This window comes from Myotis myotis, unplaced genomic scaffold, assembly GCF_014108235.1.
Source record: "Myotis myotis isolate mMyoMyo1 unplaced genomic scaffold, mMyoMyo1.p scaffold_m19_p_4, whole genome shotgun sequence".
NCBI classification, from domain to species: domain Eukaryota; kingdom Metazoa; phylum Chordata; class Mammalia; order Chiroptera; family Vespertilionidae; genus Myotis; species Myotis myotis.
This window is the reverse complement of record NW_023416346.1, coordinates 48,981,783-49,007,153: the sequence shown is the minus strand read 5'-3', so window position 1 is coordinate 49,007,153 and position 25,371 is coordinate 48,981,783. Positions and strand designations below refer to the sequence as shown.

The window sequence follows — 25,371 nt, the reverse complement described above, 5'->3', positions numbered from 1 at the left end:
CTTAAGACTTAACATGTTTAATCAACCTATTGTGTAAACATATAGTGGTAGACTTCTTACATATTACCACTTTAGTTGCCCTTAATGTTACAAAAGACATCCTGCTCTTCCTCTGATATTATAACCAAATTTTATCCTTTTATAATTGTTGGGGAAGGAGATACAAATATAAAGGTACTGTGGTTTGTTCTGGACCCTTTATTTTTACCTCCTTCCTGAGATAAATCTGTTCACACCAAAGGTAGAAAGCTTAATCATTTCCATAGTGAGGAAAAACTATTAGAATTCATTTTTATACAGTGTATATTTATTCAAAACTAATTGTGGTTTTCTGCCTTGAGTAAGAACAGATGAAAATATTGAATCTGTTTTACTGTTGAAATTCAAGACTTGTGAATTTAAAACATCTTTCATTTCTTTGGGACCTATAATCAAGGCATAACCTTTTAATTAGCTTTGGAAATAAAAATACAAACAAACCAGGATTTTTTTATGTGAACACCAAAGGTTCAGAACTTAATTCAGACATAAATATCTGTGTATAAAGAAATAGTCCATTGGGGAAGAATGGTGTGTAGTTAATCTAGACTTCTAAATCTGGGACAGATTTGGTTTATTTTACATGAAACCTCTTTGCAGCCATTTATACTTCCATTTATAATAACTAAGAATTCAGGAGAACTAGTATAGCAAAAGACAACGCCTTATTTCTCCCCATTTTACTCAGAATGTTAAGCTTCAGTTGGAACAAATTTTTGTAATGTTTTTATTGATTTCAGAGAGGAAGAGAGAGATAGAAATATCAGTGATGAGAGAGAATAATTGATCAGCTGCCTCCTGCACACCCCACACGGGGGATTGAGTTTGCAACCCGGGCATGTGCCCTAAGAATCTAATTGTGACCTCCTGGTTTCATAGGTCTACACTCAATCACTGAGCCATACCGGTCAGGCTGGAACAACTTTATTCAGAAACTTCTCTTCTCTCCTGCCTCAATTATCAAAGGCAGTTTCAAGTGATGTGTGGGAAGATATAGATTTAGGAAACTTCAGATGGACCTGAGTTTAGATACATAACTGCTATTGGAATAAACCTGCATTAGAGTGACAAGTCTGAGTATTGCCTCAGAATAATCTGGGAGGGGGATGGAATTTATAAATGTAAGACTAGCTGCATGCTAATAACTTGAATTATAACTCTTGAAACTTGGGTTAATTATGCAATTTTTGTCTTTGAAATTTCTCATAATAGTTAAAGAAGAGCTCCCTTTGTAACTGGCCATCAGGAGAGTAAATATTTGTTTATGAAGTTAGAGTTCAGGTTTTTAAAAATGCTTTCTATCCTGAAAAGAATTAAACATAAGATTTTAGAGAGGCTGTCTCATAAGGCCAATAGGTACATTGTTAAGATATCTGGGAGGTTAGGAAGCCTATAATAAAGGCAACTGATTCTTAAAATTCTGTAATTCTCAAGAATATTCACTACATGTAGAACTAAATTTAGTTAAGCTAGACATTTATTTGTAAAAACTAATTGAGATAAGTGAACCATTTCAGGTTTTAACTGCTTCTCTGTTTCCCTAATAATCACTACCATTTTTAAGTTTACTTTTTATGGCTACTAGAGGGAAGCTTGGAAACCAGGAAATTACTGTTAAACAGCTATTTGGTTTTTGTTGCTTTTTCCCTGGTAGGTGGACCTTGCCACTGGCTAAACATTTGGGGGTGAGGGTGATTCAACAATAATGAGGTTAAATCGAATGAATTCTTATTCAGGCCAGTCAGTGAATTAAAATGTTAAGATTTAGTTTGGCCAAGCATTGATTAATAGTAGTGATTTACTGGTGTTATATGGGTGGTTAGTACCTTCACCTAATCAACTAGTAAATCTTTTCTAGCAAACTTTATAGCTTCTTTCAAACTATACAATACAGTTTTTTTCAAACCTTTTGCAGAATTGTAGAAAAAAATATCCTAGTGCTGGAGTACTAAACTTAGAGACTTTAAAAAAAAAGATTGTTTTATTTCTTTGCTGCTATATTAGCCAGATCAAAGTGACTATTTTTATGTTGGTAAATTTCAGTTATGCAAGATGAGTAAATTGTAGATCTCTGCTGTACAACTTTGTGCCTGTAGACAACAGAACTGTATTGTACACTTGAAAATCTTAAAAGGACGATCTCATGGTAAGTGTTCTTACCACAATAAAATAAAAAAAGTTATACCACGTGTCTAGCCCTACAAAAAAACAAATACTTGCCCTGGCCATTTTTTGCTCAGTGGTTAGTGTTGGCCCCTGGACCAAAGGGTTGTGGGTTTGATTCCCAGTCAAGGGCATGTACCTGGGCTTTGGGTTCCATTCCCCACCTCGGTCAGGGAATGAGTGGGAGGCAACCAATCAATGTATCTCTCTCACATCGATGTTTCTGCCCCCCCCCCTCCATTTTTACTCTCTCTAAAAAAATAAATGGAAAAATATCCTCGGGTGGTAGTTAGCAACAACAAAAAAGCACTATAATATACAGGTTTGTTTTTGCTTGCTTCAGTAGTTGAACTTTAATTTTCTTCCATTCCTTTAGATCTGCTGAAACAGCTTCAACTATCTAAGAAGTTTCCCTCCTAGTTGTTTTGTAGCAGGGTATAGATTTGGCTTTTTTTAAACCTAATTCTTTTGCTTTACTCAATGCTCATTTTTCCAATGTGTTATTATGAAAAAATTTTAAACATATAAAGTTGAAATAATTGTGCAATGAACGTTCGTATATCCACCACCCTACAATTAACATTTTACTATACTTGCATTTTCACATATCCATTGATCAGTCCTTAATTTTTAATACATTGCAAAGAAAGGAGGACTTAAATATACCTCTTAATCCTAAAGATTTCATCATGCATATTGTTAATTAGAGTTCAGTATTTGATAAAGGTTATTTTTTTTCCTCCTGAGATAAAGTGTACCTGGAATGAAATGCACAAATCTTGTTTGATACAGTGCATTTTGACAAATTATATCTGTGAAACCCAAGCCATTATCAAGATAACATTTTCACTCCAGAAGATTCCCTTATGCTCCTTCCCAATTAATTCCTGCTTCCCCATTCCTGTCCCCTGGGCAGCTATTGTTTCTTACGATTTTCCCCCATCATATATTAGTTTCTCTTTTTCAAACTGTATGCTTGTTTGTGTAAGGCTTCTTTCATCTTTGTATATTTGGGATTCATCCATGTTGTGTGTCAATGGTTTCTTATGGCTGAGCAGCATTTCATTGTATAGATACGCCATTGTTTATCCATTCTCCTGTTGATGGACTGTTACAGAGAACCGGAGTAAATCAAGCAATACTCAAAGAGTTTGGAGTCACACTTTATTCACCACTGTGGGCTTAGAGAAAATGAATTCAAATTCTAAGCAGAGCTACAAGCAGAACTTCCCTTTTTATTAAAGATCCAGCCCTATGTGTGCTTACTGGTTATCTCGCTGGTGGCCTTAAAAACTAAACAGTTCTATCCAATTAAAAAATACACCTGGCATGGCATTGAGAGTATGGGCGTATCTAGTCTCTGGCCTACAAGGTCAGACAGCTAAGTTTATCTTCCTCATTATTCAAGCAGGCTAAAGCAGGCTAGAAAGCAAAGTTATTTTTTTTAGAATAAGAGGCCATCTAAAAAAAAAAAAATAGAGAATTCCAAACTAGTTTTACAAAACAGGGGTTAGCCTTCTCAGGACAACTGGGCCATTTCCAGTTTCTAGATACAAATAAAGCTTCTATGAACATATTTGTAGAAGTCTTTTTGTGAGTATTTGTTTTTATTCCTCTTGGAATGGAATTGCTGGGTCATAGGTTAAGTGTATACTTAGTTTTGTAAGGAGCTACAGGACATTTTCCAAAGTGATTGTAACATTTTATACTTCCACTGGCAATGAATGAGAGTTCCAGTTGTTTTTCATCCTGGTCAACATTTGGTAGTGTCGGTCTTTTTTATTTTAGCCATTCTGGTGTGTGTGTGTAGTAAGTGAAATCTCATTGTGGCTTTAATTTTCATTTCCTTGATTATGGTGAGCACTTTTCTAGTGCTTGTTTGCTAGTTACATGTATTCCTTTTTGAAGTGTTTATAAATCATTTGTGTTTTTATTATGGAGTTGTTGGAATTTTTTGCATGTGCTGGTTGTGTATATTTTTCAGATATATTATTGCCTTTTTTAAAAATACATTTTATTGATTTTTTACAGAGAGGGAGAGGGATAGAGAGTTAGAAACATCGATGAGAGAGAAACATTGATCAGCTGCCTCCTGCACACCTCCCACTGAAGATGTGCCCGCAACCAAGGTACATGCCCTTGACCAGAATCGAACCCGGGAACCTTTAGTCTGCAGGCCTACGCTCCATCCACTGAGCCAAACCGGTTAGGGCATATATTACTGCCTTTTATTGTCCTTATTTATCTAACAAAAATGTAAATGTTATACACCCAGGCACACTTAAAATAATTGGTCCAGGACTTATAAGTGAGTTATCTGGCTGAAAGTTAAACTGTTTTAGTATGCTAATTAGTGTTCTGATGCCCTAACTGTTCATGTTAATTAGTAAAATAAAATATAGTAACACTTTAGGAGTCTGAATTAAGTGAGGGAAAGCTAATTGCTGAAAAGTGTATTACTACAGATAAATTTGTATTTTCAGCTGATGCTTAAAATATTGACAAAATGTACTCCTTGATTATGCTAGTTTAATAAGAACCTGCTTAATCTCAATTTATGTGTCCTCTCATTGATGCACAGAGTCACACTGTTCTGTACAATACCTATCACATTTTGGGTACTCAAGAAAGAATAAGAAATTTCCAGGATAAGATCTGTAAGGTTTCTCCATAGTTTAAGCTATAGCTTCAGAGCTGTATTGCTCACTTCATGTCATCTCAAAGTCCTTTATGAATGTAATACAATTTTTAAATATTTAATAGTCACAGCTTTGTTTAGTAGGAATTATAAAAGTTGGAACAATATTAATAATTTTTATTCTCATTAACCTACTTTTCAAAATATATTGGGCAGTGGAGGTCTCCCTTAAGTATTTCTGCTGGTTATGATGTGAACTCTATTGTTCATAAATGTTTATTAACACATTAAGCGCCCAGCCTGTTTTGCCTTCCAAACGGAAAGTATAGTGTCAGTCACTGGTGACTGACATGGCGCTTAATGTGTTAATAATAGGTGGCTATAAATGATTACATTGGGAAAGGGAGGAGCAAGATAACTTAAATCTGAGCAGCCATACATTTCAAGGGGAAAAAAGCAAATGCTTTTCTTCATACTGAAGCTAAAAATACACAAAATCATTTTATTGTACAAAATTCTTTTTTAACACATTTAAGAATAATACTAACTTTGCACTTCTTACAGAAAGTATTTAAAGTACTAGTTACTCAAGGAGGCTTTAGCTTTTAAGCTAGTAGTATGCAAAGCCAAAATGCCATTTGAAAAGTAAAAGGGGGGCTCTGCCACACTATTTACATAAAAACACTTGGAATTTTCCCTTTCCATGATTAAGCTCAGGAGATAAAATTTTAACTTCAAGTTGTTGGAAACATTTTATGTATATGTGATGTGAGATTGAGGCTAAGAAAATGAATTAAACACCACTTGTGTTTTCTAGTATTCTTTTTATCTGCTATCAAATGGTAGCTCCAAACTAAATTCATAGTTTTGAATAGGAAGTTACTCTTCATTCTCAATTTCAACCCTGTTTTTGAGAAATCTTGAAATAGAATCTTGTGAAAAGTTTAAATATTTATATTTTCTTGAATACTACCACTGGTGTGCACTCTTAGAAACAAAGGCAAATTAAAATGCTTCTTCTTAAGAAGGATGTTTTTATTCTTATTTCAACTGAAAAGTCCTTGAGAAGGCCTTTATCATCTGTCTTTATAATTGAAATAATGAAGCATATGGGTTTACTTTGACTATGTTAAAGGAGTAATTCAAACAGTTAAATTTATGAAAGTAAGTTATCAAATTGGATTGCCTTTAACTTTAAGAAAACCATCAACCGTATTAAACCTTTGGGTTTAGAGTTTTCCTCTTGAGCTCATGCATTCATTTTTGTGCCATTGGTTCCAATGATACTGTTGGACACTTGAGAATTCGAAGTGCTTCTCCTGCCCAAGTACACTAAGTAGAATTACCACTCTACTTAGACTACAAGCTACATGGCTTTGGTTATTTAAACTGATCGCTTAATATGTATTGTAAACTGAAGTCCTACAAGGTTTGACCACAGATAATAAAGCTATACTTTAAATAATGAAACGGGAATTTTTAGGGATGAAAAAGACAGGTTTAGGAAATTTTAGAAATTAAGGGGACCATGGAAGAAGCACAGGGCTACAGAGCAGCAGAAGATATATTTCCATAGAATAGGGGAGCTGAAAAGCTGCAACAGGTACATTTCCATAGAATGAGGGAGCTAGAAACAGCACAAGGTCTATATTTACAAAATAAAGGGAAGGAAGCCCTTCATCCAGAAGGAGAAGAAACCCCAAAGGGAATAGGAAAACAATAAGGAAGGAGGGGAGGAAAACCTCACATGTCCCATGTGAGGTTCAACCTTTGGGCTCAAGTTACTATGGTAACCAGTCAAGGAAATAGTGACCAGTAAGAGGGGACATCAAGGCACCAAGGCCTACAGCCTTTATAAACCATAGAAACAAGAACTCTTCCCCCTCCCCACGTGGGAGTCTGTTCTGTGGGACTCTTTTCCACTCCCCACGTGGGAGTCTGTGCTGTGAGATTTCTCTTTCCTCACGTGGGAGTCTGTATTTGTTTTTCAGTAAATTTCCACCTTTGCTATATCACCTTCCATCTGTGGATTCATTCTTCGACTCTGGTGGACAAAGAGCCCAGGAATCAGTTTGCCCATGGGAACACCATGTGTTCCAGGAAAAAAAAATCCCACTTCAATAATATGACTAAATCTTGTACATGAAATACCTAGTCTAAACAGGTGATTTACAAATAACCTGAAAATTCAGCTAGTTGCCAACACCATCTCACTAGAGCTGCCTCCTACTTCTGCTACCAGAGCTCCTTTTGAGTCCCAAACCCTCCCCTCTGAGATTAAAAATGGCGGCAGAATAGAAGGATGCTGCATGGACATGCTCCCAGGAACAAGCTGAAATTACAACTGAAATATGGAAAGCCTTCCTGAATAATCAACAGAAAACTCACAGGAGAGAATCCTGATACCCAAGAACTGAAGGTGGAGACCGCATAGAGACTGGTAGGAGGGGTGTAGGCGCAAAAGGGCTGGCTGGGCACTCACAGACAGCAACTGAAGTCCCGAAGAGATATCTCAGCTGTGGGAGGGGGTTGCCACTGAGAACTCTGGGATCTACTATCAAAGCTGGGCTCCCCAGCAGAGAGCACCAAACTGAGGAGGGTACCCACATAACATCTAGCTGTGAAAATCAGTGGGGATGCTGTCTGCCAGGGAGTGGCAGCTGAAAGTTTGGGTACCCTCTTAAAGGGCCAACAAACAAAAATTCCCCGTGGAGCCACTCACCTTGTGCTCTGGCAGAAGGAGGGTGAAGTAGACTGGAGCTGTGAGAGCAGAACCCAGGACTGGAGACTTGGGGGATAGAGCTCAGAAGGCAGGCACCCCAAGTTTCCTGGGCCGAGTCACTCCCTCACACAGCAGAGGACATCTTTCCCACATAGACATCTGCATTGCATGGGGGGAAGACAGTCAACATACCCTATTGAAAAACACCTTGCCTTGAGGCCACTTATGAGATTAAAAGTAACAATTAGCCTCCAGGCAGAAGCAACTGCCCCACCCTGTTGAAAAAAACTCGCCACACCTGAGGATGATTGCCTGGAGGCAAGTCAAGTTGGAATCCTGTTAGTCTATAGACAGAGGTGGTCTCTGGAGGCTTTGAGTCTTTACCTGATCCAGTTAGTCAGAAACAGCCTTTAACACTGTCCTGCACTAGAGATTGAGAGGTGTAGAGGATCTACCTAATACACAGTCACAAACCCAGACAACCAAAATGAGGAGACAGACAACCCTCAAATGAATGAACTAAAAAGTTCTCCAGAAGAGATAAATTAAGCAGAGATAAGAAATTTATCTGAAACAGAGTTCAGAGTAATGTTAAAAATGATGAACAGCATGAAAAAAGATAAAGTAACTATGAAAAAAGAACAGTCTGAGATAAAGAATAGCATAATACAAAGAACACATTGGAATACACAACAGATTAGGGGAAGCTGAGAATCAACTCAGTGAATTAGAAGACAGAGTTGAAAATATCACTCAATTAGAGAACCAAAAAGAAAAAACAAGAGGACAGCTTAAGGGAGTTGTGGGACAATGTGAAACGTAACAATATTAGAATTGTAGGTGTGCCAGAAAAGGGAGAAAGGAACAGAGAAGGTGCTTGAAGAAATAATGGTAGAAAACTTCCCTAACCTGGTAAAGGAAAAAGTCACACAAGTTCAGGAGGCACAGAGAACCCCAAACAAGAACCCAGACAGACTCATGACTAGACATACCATAATTAAAATGCCAAAAATTAAAGAATCTTAAAGGCAGCAAGAGAAAAGAAAACTTACCAGAAGGAGTTCCCATAGGCTGACACCTGATTTCTCATCAGAAACTCTATAGGCCAGAAGGGAATGGCTTGAAGTGCTCAAGGTAATGAAAAGCAAGGATCTGAGACCAAGATTACTATATCTAGCAAGGCTATTATTCAAAATAGATGGTCAAATAAAGAGCTTACCAGACAAAAAAAAAAAAAGGCTAAAGGAGTTCATCACCACCAAGCCAGCATTATAAGAAATGCTAAAGGTATAGTTGTAAGGGATTGCTGAGAAGAAGAAACAGAGAGAGAAACCTCAGAATTAAAATGGCTATAAACAAGGACCTCTCAATAATAATCCTAAGTGTAAATTGATTAAAGGCTCCAATGAAAAGGTGTAGGGTAGCTGAATGGATACAAAAACATGACCCAACTATATGCTCTACAAGAGACCCACCTCAAAACAAAAGAGACACACAGGATGAAAGCGAAGGGATGGAAAAAAAATTTTCCATGCAAATGGAAAATAAAAAAAAAAAACTGGAGTAGCAATACTTATAGTCAACAAAATAGACTTTAAAAAATTCATGCTAAGTGAAATAAGCCAGTTGGAGAAAGATAAATATCATATGATCTCATTTGTGAAATATAATGAACAACATAAACTGATGAACAAAAAGCCAGAGGGGGAAAAATATTCTAGAATATAATAGAAGTAATCCTGTTATTTGCAGAATTTTAATATTTCCTCCAACTTTTGTGATATCATACTATGTTAGTACAGTTTTGGTAATATTATACTTAAAATCCTTTTATTCTTGAAATATTAATTTTTATTGCATGCAATATATGTAAGATCATTTTTCTTGAATAATTGGTGTTTATTGCATGAAACATTTAAAATCATTTTTCTTGAGATATTAATGTTTATTGCATGTAACATTATTATATTTAAGATAGTTTTTCTTGAAATAAAAAAACCCTCCCCTCCATTTTTCTACAAGGGCTGGAGCTTTATTTTTTGTAACTTAATCTTTATTGTTGAAAGTATTACATATGTCCCCCTCCTCCCCCATTGACCTCTTCTAGCCCACCCCTTGCCCCAGGCCTTCACCACCATATTGTCTACATCCATGGGTTATACATATATGCATCCAAGTTCTTTGGTTAATCTCTTCCCACCCACCCACACTCAATTACATTAATGTAATTGATATTACATTAATGAACAACATAATTGAACCCCTGCCTTCCTGCTGTGGTTCCAGTGCCCCTTCTTCCTACTAATAACCTAGTTGTCAAAAAACCTCTGCATTGTAAAATGTCATTTTTTATGAATCAAATAAGGTTCGAGAAGCCAATTCTGAGTTTATGTTCAACATAAGCCATTGGAACTTGGAATATGTTTTACCTTTTTAAACACAAATTTGTCAAGGCTTAAGTCATTATGGTTATTCCTAAATCAGTGGAGGTTCTATACCTAAGTATGGTGTTCTTTAAAGTGTCCTCTTTGGGAAGCTATATACTTATGGCAGTTAGGCTGCCACTGTTCCAAACATGTTTGAAACTAGATTCTAGCTGGCAAAGAAAACAAGGAATCTTGGGGATGGTGGAAATATTTTGTATCTTGATTTTGGTGGTAGTTCCAGGTGTACATACAACTGTAAAAACTCACTGTATTGTACAATTTAAATGGATGGAGGTAATTGTACACAAATTATTCTTCAATAAAGTTGATATGGAAAAAAAAACACTAGATTCCAAAGAGCAGTTTCCGGTCACTTTACAAGCTACATAAATACTGTCTCATTATTTTATAACTGTGCCTATTAAAGTGCCTATTGTGTAACAGCACTTGAAAATGTTTATTTTTTATTAGAAAAAGTAGAACTCAGGTTGATCACTCATCAAATATGGATCCAAAATTACTTTTGACTGGTTTTAAAGATTTAATCTTATAGGATCATGCTTTTCTACCATTGAGGATATTAAAGTGTAATATTGTGGATTTTGAAAATCCTCCCAAAAGCCGAAGTCCACAATAGTTGAAGTAATGGCAGCATTCGAATATGGATGCAGCTTACTACTTTGAAGAACAACATTAATTTTGGAGCTTAAATTCTGGTATGTTTATGAAAATATCAAGTCTCACAATTTCATAATTTCACTTTACATATTTATTCCAAATTCATGAGCTTAAAATATGACACCAGATACAGAATCTAGCTTTCTTTCCTACTACCCTCCCCAAATGTTACCTTTTTTTTTTCATGTGGAGTTTTGACAAATTCATTTTATTTCTTAGATAAAATTTAGAGAAATCTATTCTTCCAATAATTGGTCAAATGTGCATATTTATAAAAGGCAATGAAATCATATTGAAAATGTAACCTTACTGTGGGTCTAATGCAGTGATGGCGAACCTATGACACGCGTGTCAGAGGTGACACGTGAACTCATTTTTTTTGGTTGATTTTTCTTTGTTAAATGGCATTTAAATATATAAAATAAATATCAAAAATATAAATCTTTGTTTTACTATGGTTGCAAATATCAAAAAATTTCTATATGTGACATGGCACCAAGAGTTAAGTTAGGGTTTTTCAAAATGCTGACATGTCAAGCTCAAAAGGTTCGCCATCACTGGTCTAATGTATTGAATTTAAATACAGTGATCACAGGTGAGAACTTGCTACTATCTGAAATTCAACCTGAATATGACCTAACCTGTGAAAAATTATTTATAGATTGTTCAGAGCTAATTTTCATATACTGTTGCACTTCTGGAAACTGTAGACATTAATATTTCACTTTTTTAAATCAAGGAACTTCATCTCAGTGTGGACATCTAAAAAGTTGGACAACCTGGTGGTTTAACCTTATGTCTTAAAGTGCTTTATCCATTTTTATCCTTACTTTGAATGCTTTTTCATCTTCTTCTGTACTACCACCATCCAAGTACCTCAAGCACTTCCATAAAAATCTAAAGCAGTGGTTCTCAACCTTCCTAATGCTGCAACCCTTTAATATAGTTCCTCATGTTGTGGTGACCCCCAACCATAAAATTATTTTCGTTGCTACTTCATAACTAATTTTGCTACTGTTATGAATCGTAATGTAAATATCTGATATGCAGGATGTATTTTCATTGTTACAAATTGAACATAATTAAAGCATAGTGATTAATCACAAAAACAATATGTAATTATATATGTGTTTTCCGATGGTCTTAGGCGACCCCAAAGGGGTCGCGACCTACAGGTTGAGAACCGCTGATCTAAAGCCTCTTTGTCCTGCCTTCCAAGGGTCATTTTTAAGGGTTGTATAATACCAGAAAACTGTAAAAAGGTTCCTAAGTTGGAAGGCAATTGGTGACAATGGGCATTTGGGGGATATATTGAAATTTGTTCGGAAAAACATAAAATGTCCAGACCCAGCATAACTGCACTTGAAAATGGTTGGCCACCTTAGGCTAAAATAAAAGGCACACTTCCACCTACTCATTCAAGTGCCACAGAGTATGTGTGCATATGTTGAGGTGCAACTCTTGGGATGTGAGGTTGCCGTAAAACCTGCTTATAGATAAAGTCAAAGGACCAAATGGGCTGTAAATTGGTGACAATAGCCTTCACAATGCAGGTCTTTCTTTTGTACATCTTCATGTAGTCTTTTTGGTTCTATCAAGTTATTGGAAGTTGTAAAGGCTTTTCTTTTTGAGGGTGAGAGATTAGGGTAGGGCACATGTGTCCTGCAATCTTGGACTTATGAAGGTGGATTGCAATGATCAAAAGTTGCAGGCTCTTATCCTGGCCGGGTTGTTCAGTGGTTAGAGCATTGGCCCGCACACTGAAGGGTTGTGGGTTTGGTTCCCGGTCAAGGGCACACATACCTTGGTTGCAGCTTGCAGGTTGCAGGCTTGACCCCAGCAAGGTAGGGAGGCATCCAATCTATGTATCTCTCACATTGATGTTTCTCCCTCTCTTTCTTTCCCCGCCCCTCCCACTCTAGCTAAAGGCAATGGAAAAATATCCTCGGCTGAGGATTAAAACAATTTTTTTTTTAAGTTGCAGGCTCTTTCTGTTAACTACAGAAATCATTTGCTTTTTATTTGTGTAGTAACAAGTTTCTACAGAGCTTTCACAACTTTTCACGTCAGATAAGAAAACTAGCTTTTATAAAGGCATTCTACTTAATTTTATATTTAAACATTATAATTCTTATTATGTACATGTCTCTCAAGTACCACAAACACTGATGTACCTCTTTGGAAAAGAAAGACCATGACTCAGATGCAATAAACAAGTACATATGAGATACAAATACACTGTAGAATGGGAATAAAACAAATAATGTGCTTTAAAATGCTAGAGCACTTTGCCTGCTGCCTGTATCATTCCAGCAATTAGCTCCTTTGTTTCTTAATAAAAATTCCAACCTGTAAAAGTAAAGCTCTCAAAACACCTACCAGCACCTTCTCCAGACCAACTTACAGCATAGAGATGGAAATCCTAGGCCACATATCAGCATATGAATAGCAATATCTTAGTGTACAGTACATCTGAAGTATGCAGACTGATTTAATTCACCAAAAATGTATATATTTACAAGTTAGGTTTTATTTTTCTGACCTAAAAGCTTTATTTTTTCTTCAAACTAAAAACCTCAAATCCTGAGAGCTTTAATATTAAGAATTGTGCTGCAGCAGATGCCTTGGTGGCAGTTCATTTTAGCAATTCCTCACCACATCTCAGGAAGTTTCTTTTTAGAAAGTTTTTTTAATTGAAGTTATTCCTGCTTGCCCTACTTTCAAAAAGATCACATAATTACCGAAAGGGATGAAGAGCCAAGGCCAGAGCAATCAAATCGTATTGTTTCATTGCATGTGTATATGTGTGTGAGCACACATGCATCTGTGTCTGTATACACAGACAATGTTCTCACTTTTACAAACATCCCCCCAAAAGCAATGCAAGCCAAAACCCACATCTGTTGGAAAAAGTGGTAAAAAGGGTCATTGGAAATATAGTAAAAATGACATTTCTCTATTGTACTAAAGTAATGTTCACTTTGAATTGGGTACTCAGTTCTCAGTGGCTAGTTCTACATCAACAAAGTGGATATTTGGAACAATTATCTAGATAAAGCAAGCCAAACAAACCATCTAAAATACCCATAGATTTGATGCAAAGCTGCAGGGATTAGGGTTGGAAGGAGCTGACAAGTAGGTATGAAGAGGTTATTTAAATGATCACCTTATATTGTCTATGTCTATACAAGCAATCTGTTTATTAGTACTGTTTTGAAAACTTGATTACCAATATAATATCAATTTTTCTTATGTACTTTTAAACAGAAAATAACGTCTGCCTAATTTCAAGTACCTTTTATCTAATGGTTCAACAAACCAAGGTCTGAGCAACTTAAACTTTTAGTCAAAACACCACTTGAGTCTCATCCACAGGTAACATGAACATCAGATGGTTATTCATATTTTCTGGCCAAAGTATCAACTCATATTTTTCAATGAAATTCCCAGTGAAATTTTTAGGGAAGGGTTTCACTGCCATAGAACTGTAACGTTCTTATTGAAAAGGTATTTATTATTTAATGCATTCAAAGGGTAGAGGACTTTTTTAAGTTCTTTAATCAAATTGAATACAGATGTTTAGATATTTTAGACTTAGCTGAAATAGCCTACATTATGTCAGAGTAGAATAAAAAAATGACTATGGGAGGCAGAAAGAACTGGAAAATTTCAAATATCCCCATGTAAGGGGACAGAAGTATAACTTGAAGCATTTATATTCCTGTAAAATGTGGCATCCAAAATAATGATTTTGAATTTGGAATCTTTCCTCTGCCTTTGTACTACACTGGACTTAAAGCTAGAAGTGGAGGAGATACTTCAACAATGGTCATCCTATATAATAAAAGCCCAATATGCTAAGTGTCCAGTCGTCTGGTCATCCGTTCAACCAATCAAAGCATAACATGCTAATGATATGCTAAGGCCGCTCAACCGCTCGCTATGATGTGCACTGACCACTAGGGGGAAGACGCTCCTATTGGTAGGTTAGCTTGCTGCTGGGGTCTGGCCGATTGGGACTGAGCGAAATGGGCTGGACATGCCCTGGAGCCCTCCTGTGCTCTCTCCCCAGCTGGCCAACCTCCCATGTCTCTCCCAGGCCCCAATCGTGCACCGGTGGGGTCCCTTGGCCTGGCCTGCGCCCTCTAGCAATCTGGGACCCCTCGAGGAATGTCAGAGAGCTGGTTTCAGCCCGATCCCGCTCAACACAGGAGCTGCCTCCTGGTGGTCAATGCATTTCCACATGGGGAGCGCCACTCAGTCAGAAGCCGGGCTCACAGTTGGCAAGTGTACTGGCAGTGGCGGGGGCCTCTCCTGCCTCCACAGAAGCACTAAGGATGTCTGACTGCCGGGGAGTGGCCTAAGCTGGCAGTCGGACTTCCCCCGAGGGCTCCCAGACTGAAAGAGGGTGCAGGCCAGGCTGAGGGACGCCCTCCAGTGCACAAATTTTGTGCACTGGGCCTCTAGTTTTCTAATATAACTCAGACATTTTCTTTGTATTAGCATTACCCTTACTAATTTTCATGGAGACTTTAATGTCCTTGGGTTACACTGGAGATCCATTCCTATGGCGTGACATAATGCAATTTTCACCATAAGTCAGAACCCACCTACATAAGTACCTAGGTCACTCACATGGAGCACATACACAGCAGTAATGAAGTGAAACAGTAAAAAAAAATTAAAAGATAACTCCTGACCTTTACTTGTGGTAAATAAATAATAAAAAAACAAAGCACATATGTACATACATCAAAATGACGGAACTTTTTTAAAAAAATAAATGGGAGATGGCGATGTAACCACAAAATGATGTACATCGAGTCCAACGTAACCCAAGGACTGTCTGTAATTAAATGAATACATGTGTCTAGAAGTGATAAGAAAGCCAATAGTAATGGAGGTGAACTGTGATATAGACAAATAGTAAATGATTTTTATACCATTTATAATTATATTTGATTTCTGACTACATTTTTAACTTTACGTTTAAATATGTCAGTCTGAGATTTGTGGCGTTCACAGTATTTTGGACAAACGAACAAAAAGATATCTATAGTAGCCATTCCATTTTCACATTTATGTATTACTTAATAATAAACATCTTGTTTCCATGATCTATAAGATTTGAGTTTATTTACTTGCTCTTTGACCTTGAGCAAGTCATCCTTCTCTGGGCCTCTTTTTCTATTGTAAAATAAGAGTTTGTAATAGAAGCAATAGAGAAGCAATAGGTCTTATCCTAAAGTTCTCTTTTAGCTCTAAAATTTTGGTTTTAAACTTATCATGTTGATTCATACATTCCCTAGGGTCAGAAGTCATATTTAAATTAAGCATTTAATTTGAAATATCTTTCTTGACAGTAGCTGATCCAGAGGTTGGAGAGGTGAACACAAATCTCTTTTTCTTCCTACTTTCTACTGAGTTAGAGCTAGTAAAAACATTGGTGCCACCAACATGGAAGTTAGGGCAATAGCTGTTTAGCTTTAACAGCAAACTGGCCTCAGTCCCCAACATAGGTAAGCCTAAACATAGCCAGTGAAGTTTTAAGCCAAAGTGCCAAAGATAATAACCCTGAGAAGATCTGCAAAGCAATGTACTGTCCATGAAATATTTATACTGGTTTCTTTCAGTAGTAGAGATTGGCTACTATGATCTATACATATTCTCTCGTAGAGCATAATAGAAGACTGGAATTTGAAGCATGGTTCTATCTCTGGCTACCCTTGTTTTCTGACAGACTGATAAAGTAATTGCCAGAAAAGTGTTATCACAAGTACAAGCATTTGTGAGAAAGACATATCTTTTTCTTTTGATGGAATATGGCCATATATTGAGTTAGGAATGTAGCCCAGGTTCTATTTATTATTCAAACTAAATTTTGTAATTGGGAAAGTTGATTCTATAACTTTAGAAACCTTGCTCGGCCAGTGTGGCTCAACAGTTGAGCATCGACCCATGAACCAGGAGACCACCTGTTCAATTCCTGGTCAGGGCACATGTCCGGGGTGTGTGCTCAATCCTCAGTGGAGGGCATGCAAGAGGCAGCTGATAATGTTTCTCTCTTGTTGATGTTCTATCTCTCCCTTCCCCTCTCTCCAAAATTATTAAAAACATATTTTAAAACAGAAACCTTCGTGTTATTGATGTCAAGGCGATTTATGATAGTCCCACTTAGAAAAGCAGGAGAAAAGTGGGATTTGAGTAAATGTTCACTTCAGATATTATTAAGGAATTATTTTGGGACCACCTCTTGCCAAATGGGAATTAATTCGAATAACAGAAATTACACTGTCAAAAGCTATTTTGGAGGCATATTTGTATTGTTTTAAAATGCTTCATTTTGTCTCCTTATTATGGGGCAGCAATTCTATAGACCAAGCTGTATTTGTTTAGGAAGGGAGAAAAAACAGTAGCTGGCATCCATAGCAGCTTCACCAGGTGAGTGGTGCTGGAGAAGTGTGTAGGACTCTATGTGGTCAGCCAAAAAACTCAAAAAATAAAATTAAATAAATTTAAAAAGAAAATTCTTCATTTCACTTATTTATACCAGAAAGCATACACAGGAACTCAGTTGGATTCCTATTGCTATTGACATTTACAAGAACATTGTTACACCTCTCTTCTTTTCTGAGCTATATACTGTTAATTTAATCTCCAGGACCCAGACCTAGGGCTGTTCAGGTTAAACTTGGGGATACTGTTGTGCTAATGTTGGTAAAAACCATCCTTGTTCAGCATGTTATGCCTCAGAAGTTATTGGCTCTAACATGATGACCTTATGCATTGTGTACTTCATTTTTTAAATATGCACCTTTATATTCTGACGAGACCCTCTTAAGCCAGGGAAAATAATTTGTTGGGATGTATAAATGCAACTTTCTTTGAAGACAGAATTTTGACCATGTTTATAGTCCCATGAAATCACTAGGGTTGTTATGTTATATACCTAACATAAGTCTACACATGCAATTCCGTTGCCCCCAGTGAATATTCAAACTGCAACCAGAATCGGGTTATCTAGACCTAAAATTGTTGAGTTTTTATCAGCAATTAATTAAAATGAGGCTCTTCAGATTTTGACACCTCAACAAGATGCCATTTTTTTCTGATAAAAATATTTTCCAATCAAGTCCTTTATCTTATAAATGCTTTTCAATAACAATGATGATTAAAACTATCAGCAGTAGATAGGACGCTATGAATATACCAGCTGATTATTTTTTTCTTGCCAATGTATGAGATGTAGTGGCTATTGGTTATAGTGCAGTAGACATTTTTAAAAACAGTACACATCCTAAATATTAATCTCAGTTCTATCAAATTTTAAAATGTAGTAAGTGAAATACACAAACACAAGAAAGGAATTCACTAACTTATTAGATATGACATATACTATGGGGTAGATATTCATTGGCACACATTAGGAAACTAGCACATATTTAAAGGGGAAAAAAACCTCAACAGCCCCCACAATAAGGAGAAGTTGTAGTGTTTAAAAGTGAAAACAACAAAAAGGCCAGTTATACCTAGAAACCACAAGCTGACAATTCTTTGCAGGTTGTTCAGGCTCCCTTTGATGCTGTTTATTGAACCAAAATGGGCAGCATGGAGCACGGAAGGGTAAGAATTATAGGCAGGTTTGTTTGCCTTATCTGATAGCTGGTGGGGATGGCTGAGCACAACTTTCAGCCCTGTGGGGAAATGGTTTGCGATTCAGAAGAAGGTCAGGAATCTGTGCGGTAGCAACAGTAGCAAAGTGGCACCTGGAGCTTCAAGGAAGCAAGGATAAGAAAAGCAAAGCCAAAGGGTTAAGCACCCCACTGCACCTCTGCTGATTAGGGGCACACACCCCTTCTATTGGTTATGAAATGGACTTATAGGAATACAAAGGCAAATCATAGTAATATAATAATCAACAACAAGAAGAACAACAAAATGGAGAATGTGGCTATAAAAGATGGTGAAAATAATAGGTGTTTTACTCTCCTTTCTGGGGATGGGGGCAGTGAGGGGATTATATCCTGTCACTTCTGAGAACAAGGAAGTTACAAATTTTCGGCTGAGTTCCAGAACAGGTGATAGGGGCTTGACTTAGAGCCGAGTTGTAACTTGTTCTTCCTGTCCATCACCCCATTTGTGCATGAGCAGGTCACAAGCCTCTCCCCAAGTTTCAAACACATCCTCTGAGGAGTCTAAAAGTTTCGAATTTGAGGAGCAGATGCTGGATGCGCAGTGAAGGGAGCTGGAACAGACTAGAGGACATTCACTGCTCTGAGCAGCTCCCTGGGCTTCACCTGATTCTACCTCACTGAGGTTAATTTCACTTTGAGAACAGGCCTCTGCTTTCCCTTTCTCCATCTGAGAATATCTGATGTCTTGCCACATATAGTGCTGCTGAACAATTCCATCAGAAATTGTGTACATTGGCTCTGAACTGGGTTCAGACATATGACCATTAAACTTGGAGAAGAGGAGACCCAGTTTCTTGAGAGAAGGACCCATAAAGGAGCGTTTGCTTGATGACTCAGCTTTTGACTTTCCTTGGGCACCACTGGCTCTTGGTGTGGTTCTGATGAGAGGTGGCCCATGGCAGGCCTTTTTCTTGCAGCCTAAACTGAAAGAGACGCTCTTGGATTTGGCTCGAGCGCCACCACTGCCATCATTGGTATCATCCCTCTGAGAGAATTCAGTGCTGCTGGTGGAAAAACTTCTCCTTGGGTGTTTTCTATTTCCTAACAGGTCAAGCACTTCATATCGAAAGCTGGAGATGTCCTGCTTTAACTCCTAGGGCAAGAGAGAAAACACATTATGTTAAGATGTGTGGTCTTTAGTGCAAAATAGGAACATTGGGTATTCTTTGCAATGTTCCACGTTTTGCCTAATAGCAAATCACAAAGTACATGAACTACCAGAGAATCTCACATTATTCTAGCACATTAATAAATCTGTGGGCAGGGCTGGCCATTGGAGAAATTGTGCAATTGGTAAAGTTGATTTCAGAACCTCAGCATCAGGGCACACCAACAAACTAATCCCGGCTAAAGCATTAATTAACAATTAGGGAATTAAATAGGGAACTGGCTCTCATAGGTATGCACATCTATATATAAAAGGGGTCCTGAACAGGAAAAGCTTTTAGGACTCTAAGGTTTAAAACTAGGGAAGTCAAATGTGCCAGGTAATGAGGCTACTATTTTGGAAGAGGGGACCCTATTCATTCAAGTCCATATCAAATTTGTTCTCTCTGTAACTGGCTGCTCAACTACTAGACTGCTCCTTTAAAAACCATCTTTTAAATGCTTAAATCTGGTCATACTACTCCCCGCTTAAAACTCTTTAGTATCTTGTCACTGACCTTAGAAAAAAGTAGAAACTCCGTATCTCAGACTACAAAGTTTTTCAAGGCCTGGTATCTGTTGATCTCTCTGGTTTCATCTCTTCCTACTTTCCCCAGGCTCTTTACTGTCTACCTGTATGGACATATTCTCTCTTGCCTCTGGTCCTTGGCCTGTGGCTGTTCTCTGTCTAAAATACCTTTTTTTCCCTCCAACTTTCCCTTATCTGGCTCCTTCTTCAAGCCTTAGCTTACAAACCTGCCCTGACTCCCCAAGTCCCTCCTCTGTGTCTCTACAGCACCCTGTGTATATCCTGTTAGAATACTCATTTGTCAGCCTCTATTATTATTTGTATGTCACCCCTTGAAAGTAAGGGCTGTTTATATCTTGCTCACCACTCTACCTGAGCAACTAGTGGAGAGCTTGGCATATAACATGCCCTCAATAGATGGGTTATATCTGTGGATTAGGATAATGGCCTTCCTATGTCCCTTAGAAAATATACATGTATTCTAGGATAGGGTTTCTCAACCACTTGATATATTGACCTAGATAATTCTTTGTTGTGGGTACTATCCCATGCATTGTAGGATGTTTTGTAGCAACCCTAGTCTCTACCCAATAGCACACATATCCCAGTGTGACAATCAAAAATGTCTCCAGACATTGCCAAATGTGTCCTGGGAAACATAATTGCCCCTGGTTGAAAATCTCTATTTGAGGCTAATGCTAGTATTGAGAGAATTTTAATGTTTAATGGTAGGATTTCTTGAATCTTAGATTTAATAATAGATTCTGTTAATTTTTACCTTATATTTTTAAAGTAATCAGAGCATTTAAATCTTCAGGCGTCTTCCCTTTGCTAACTTGCCCCTCACCACACATTCTTGTCACATCATTTAAAGCACTCAGTTCCCACACTGAGAAATACCCAGAATATGAAAAGAATGCATAGGACAGATTATTTTGTTCATAAAACTGGTGGTGTGCTGTATTACAGGCAGTTGAAATTCCATCACCAGAAACTTCACTGTGAAGATTAAATGATGCTTAAGAAATATGAAATGAGAAATTAAACCACTTCATGGTTAAATTACCTTAAAATTTTCTTCCGTTAGTCCCTCATTTGTTTTGGAATTTCTTATCATAGCAGCCACATATCTTTTGACTAAATTCCTGATAACTTCCTGGAATTAAGGGAAAATAAAAACACATGAAGAGGCATTTCCTTCTTGGGCTCTCAGTAAAATAAAAAACATACACAGGAAATAAAATATGCTTAGATCATCTTTGCAGTGAAAAGTCCACCCAGGATCCAGCAATTTTGTGCAAAAACCCAGTTAATTTCATTAGCTAAATGAAGAATTATTATGTGTCCAAATATGGTGGCAGAGTGGGCCAGCAAGATCAAATTCACCTGAATGGAAAGTTTTCCATGCATAAGGTAAACACAGATTCACGTTTATAGAATGAGAGTAGAACAATCCTTGACTGGTCATAGTCAATATCCTTTCCAGTCAGGCTGGATTAAACTTTAACCTGCCTAGTTAGTGAAATGAGGTTTTCTTCCTTTTATAAAATAAAGTCATTCGGCAGTGTCACAGAGTCTGCTGATTTTTTTTAAATTTCTTTATTGATTAAGGTATTATGTATGTGTCCTTATCCCCCATTACCCCCCCCACACACACACTCATGCCAACAGGGGGGTGAGGGCATGAGTCTGCTGATTTTAATGTTCACTACACAATCAAGATATTTTAATTCTTTGGATTGATTTTTAGAGAGAGAGAGGGAGAGAGAAACATTGATGTGGGAGCAAGACATCGACTGGCTGCCTCCTGCATGCTCCCTACTGGGGATCCAACCCACAACCTGGGCATGAGCCCTGACCATGAATTGAACCAGCAAACTTTAGTGAACAGAACAATGCTCAACCAGCTGAGCCACACCTGCCAGGGCTCAAGACATTTTTCTTAGAGTAAAACCTCACTTCTTCTTTACAGGGATGGCCTCTTTTTACTTAGCTCTCTGAGAATGGCACACACATGGTTACTATTCTTTGTATCACTAATGGTAATGTGGATAGCTACCGCTTAATGCAGTGTCACATACACACACACACACACACACACACACACACACACACACACACACACATACTCACACACTCATACATACATACCACTCAATTCTCACAATAACTCTGAGTTAAAGCTTAATCATCTTATTTTACAGATGAGAAAACTGGGCCTCAGTGAGGTTAAGCGACTTGTCCAAGGTCACACAACTGACTGAGAACTATTGTGCTTAGTCTCTGTGAGGAAGTTTTACCTGATAATGTTGATTCTGTATCAGGCTGTCAGCATGGCGTTCCTATAATTAAAAATGGACAAAGAAGTTATATCAGCAGTCTCTCAGCAACCCATCTACCCAAATATTACTTCTAAATATTAGGACTAGAGAATGAAAGGATTTCCTGCTTGACAAATCCCCAAACATTTTAGGTTGGAGTGATTTTATGATGTTTAAGATAGGGAATGTCACAAATGAGAAAAGGCAGGACACAGTTTTGTTTATAAAGAAACATAATTTTTAAAAGTCTTACTGTGAAACTTCTCAGGTTGTGCCTTCTCCGTCTACCATCAGGGTCTCTTTTTGGGCAGAAGGTGTTATTAAACCAGTTGCCAAGGTATAGAAATGACTTAGGACTAGGGATGATGTTAAAAGGAGGTGGCAAGGTACCGCCTTCATCAAAGTAACTCATCCAGAGCTTTGTCCTTGCAAATTTCCACTCAATATCTGCATGATCCTACGAAAGAGAGAAATTCAAGGATTCAGGATGGGAAACACCAAAATGCATCCATGTTGCATTCTAAAAGTTCTGCCTTGCTTCTATAGAAAGCAATCTGTCAGTAGATATAAAAATTCAAATTATACATACTCTGTGATTCAGTAATCCTTCTTGTAGAAATTTATTTTATAAATATACTCATAAAAAGATGTATGTACAGGGCTGTTCACTATAGGATTGTAACTTGTTAATAGCAAAACATCCGGCAACAACCTAAATATCCAACAGTGGGAGACTGGTTAAATAAATGATGTTACATTAATAAAATGGTTTACAATATAACTACTTAAAAATATCTATGAACATTTTATATATAGAACCTGCATATGTGTATATGAATTTATCTGTATATTTTATAAGACCTCCATGATCTTTAAGTCAGGAAAGCAATATAAAGCATGATATATATTGTGTACAATGATCTCATTCATGCAACTGAAAACCCTTTTATATTGCATACTTACATGTCCCAGACAGGTACATATTAAACTGTCCACAGTAGTTATTTTAAGGAGGTGGAGTGGTGTGGAGAGGATTTCTTTAAAAAAAATAACTTGAAGTTATTGAAGTATGATTTACACAGAGTAATATTCACCCTTTTTAAGTACTTGATGAATTTTGACAGAAAGTATATATATATATATATAGCCCGGTGCACAAAAATTTGTGCACTGGTGGTGGTGGTGGGGGGGTGTCCCTCGGCCCCACTTGTGCCCTCTCACAGTCTGAGACCCCTAGGGAGATAACGACCTGGTGGCTTAGGCCTGCTCCTGGGTGGCAGAGGGCAGGCCCAATCCCTAGGTGCAGCCCCTGGTCAGGCTCAGAGCAGGGCTGATTGGGGAGTTGGGGCGCCACCCCCTGTCATGCACAGAGCAGGTCGGATTGGGAGGTTGCAATGCCACCCGCAATCATGCACAGAGCAGGGCCGATCAGGGGGGTTGGGGAGCTCCACCCTGTCACTCACAGAGTAGGGCCGATAGGGGAGTTGGGGCACCGCCCCCTGTCACCCACAGAGCAGGGCCGATAAGGGGGTTGGGGCACTCCCCTCTGTCACACTCAGGGCAGGGCCAATGGGGAGGTTGCGGCTCTACCCCGTCACACACAGAGCAGGGCCCATGGGGGGGTTGGGGCACCGCACCCTGTCACACACAGAGCAGGGCGATCAGGGGGTTGGGAAGCTCCCCCCATCAGGCACAGAGCAGGGCCAATCAGGGGTTTGGGGTGCCTTCCCCTGTCACGAACAGAGCAGGGCAGATAGGGAGGTCAGGGTGATCAGGGGGTTTGGGCGCTGCCCCCTGTCATGCTGCTCCAGGGGCCAGGAGGCCTCGCAGCTCTGCTGATCCCAGTGCTGCGAGGCCTCGTGGCTCCGCTTGACACCGGGACAGTGAGGCCTCGCTGCTCAGCTGATCCCGGTGCTGGAAGGCCTCCCTGCTCCGCTGATTCCAGTGCTGGGAGGCCTCGTGGCTCAGCTTGACACCGGGGCAGTGAGGCCTTGCTGCTCCGCTGATCCCGGTGCCGGGAGGCCTCGCTGCTCTGCTGATCCCGGGGCGGGAGGTCTCACGGCTCCTCTGATCCCGGTGCTGGGAGGCATATTACCCTTTTACTATATAGGACAGAGGCCTGGTGCATGGGTGGGGGCTGGCTGGTTTGCCCTGAAGGGTGTCCTGGATCAGGGTGGAGGTCCCGCTTGTGTGCCTGGCCAGCCTGGATGAGGGGATGATGGCTGTTTGCAGCTGGTCACACCCCCTTCAGGGTGGGGGTCCCCACTGGGGTGCCTGGCCAGTCTGGGTGAGGGGCTGAGGGCCGTTTTCAGGCTGGCGGGTGACTGAAGCTCCCAACCTCTCCTTTTTTTCTTTTCTTTTTTTTTATTCTGGGATTTATTTACCTTCTATGGCTGTCACTGGATCTGAGAGCCGGCTTTAGCTCTGAGGCTCGGCTCCAGCTCTGAGACCTTGGCTGCTGAAAGCAGGAATCTGGGTTTGTTTGGGTTCTATAATTGAAACACTGTTGCAACTCCAGCTCAGGACGGCTGGCTGAAAGCATGGGGGTTGTTTAACTTCTATAATTGCAACATAGTTGCTTAGAGTGCAAGCTCAGAGCCCAGCAGCGGCAGGCGGGGAACCTTGGCTTCCTCCATCACTGGAACAAGCAAGCCTGTTTGCTTTAGCTGCCTGGCTGCCGGCCGCCATCTTGGTTGGCAGTTAATTTGCATATCGCCCTGATTAGCCAATGGGAAGCATGTCAGAGGTACGGTTAATTACCATGTTTGTCTATTATTAGATAGGATATATATATATATATATATATATATATATATATATATATACTAGAGGCCCGGTGCACAAAAATTTGTGCACTCGGGGGGGGGGGGTCCCCTCAGCCCGCCCTGTGCCCTCTTGCAGTCTGGGACCCCCTCAGGGAATGTCCACCTACTGGCTTAGGCCCGCTCCCCAGGGTACCGGGCCTAAGCTGGCAGTCAGACATACCTCTGTCAGCCCGGGAGCCCTCGGGGGATG

At 38.9% G+C, this 25,371-nt stretch overlaps 2 protein-coding genes across 2 annotated transcripts in view; one reads left to right on the top strand and one right to left on the bottom strand.

The window, feature by feature from the left end:
* The window catches only part of ALG13 (ALG13 UDP-N-acetylglucosaminyltransferase subunit), an 86,026-nt gene extending 83,842 nt beyond the window's left edge, over positions 1 to 2,184 (top strand). Inside the window, 1 exon segment of the mRNA XM_036304950.1 lies at positions 2,083 to 2,184. Within this exon segment, the coding sequence (XP_036160843.1) occupies positions 2,083 to 2,095 (13 nt within the window). The 3' untranslated portion in view covers positions 2,096 to 2,184.
* Positions 2,185 to 18,613: 16,429 nt separating this feature from the next.
* The window catches only part of TRPC5 (transient receptor potential cation channel subfamily C member 5), a 161,994-nt gene continuing 155,236 nt past the window's right edge, over positions 18,614 to 25,371 (bottom strand). Inside the window, exons 7-10 of the mRNA XM_036306008.1 lie at positions 22,610 to 22,813; positions 22,336 to 22,377; positions 21,102 to 21,191; positions 18,614 to 19,453 (exon numbers count right to left, since the gene is read on the bottom strand). Of these exons, the coding sequence (XP_036161901.1) occupies positions 18,761 to 19,453; positions 21,102 to 21,191; positions 22,336 to 22,377; positions 22,610 to 22,813 (1,029 nt within the window). The 3' untranslated portion in view covers positions 18,614 to 18,760. The remainder of the gene's footprint in view (positions 19,454 to 21,101; positions 21,192 to 22,335; positions 22,378 to 22,609; positions 22,814 to 25,371) is intronic.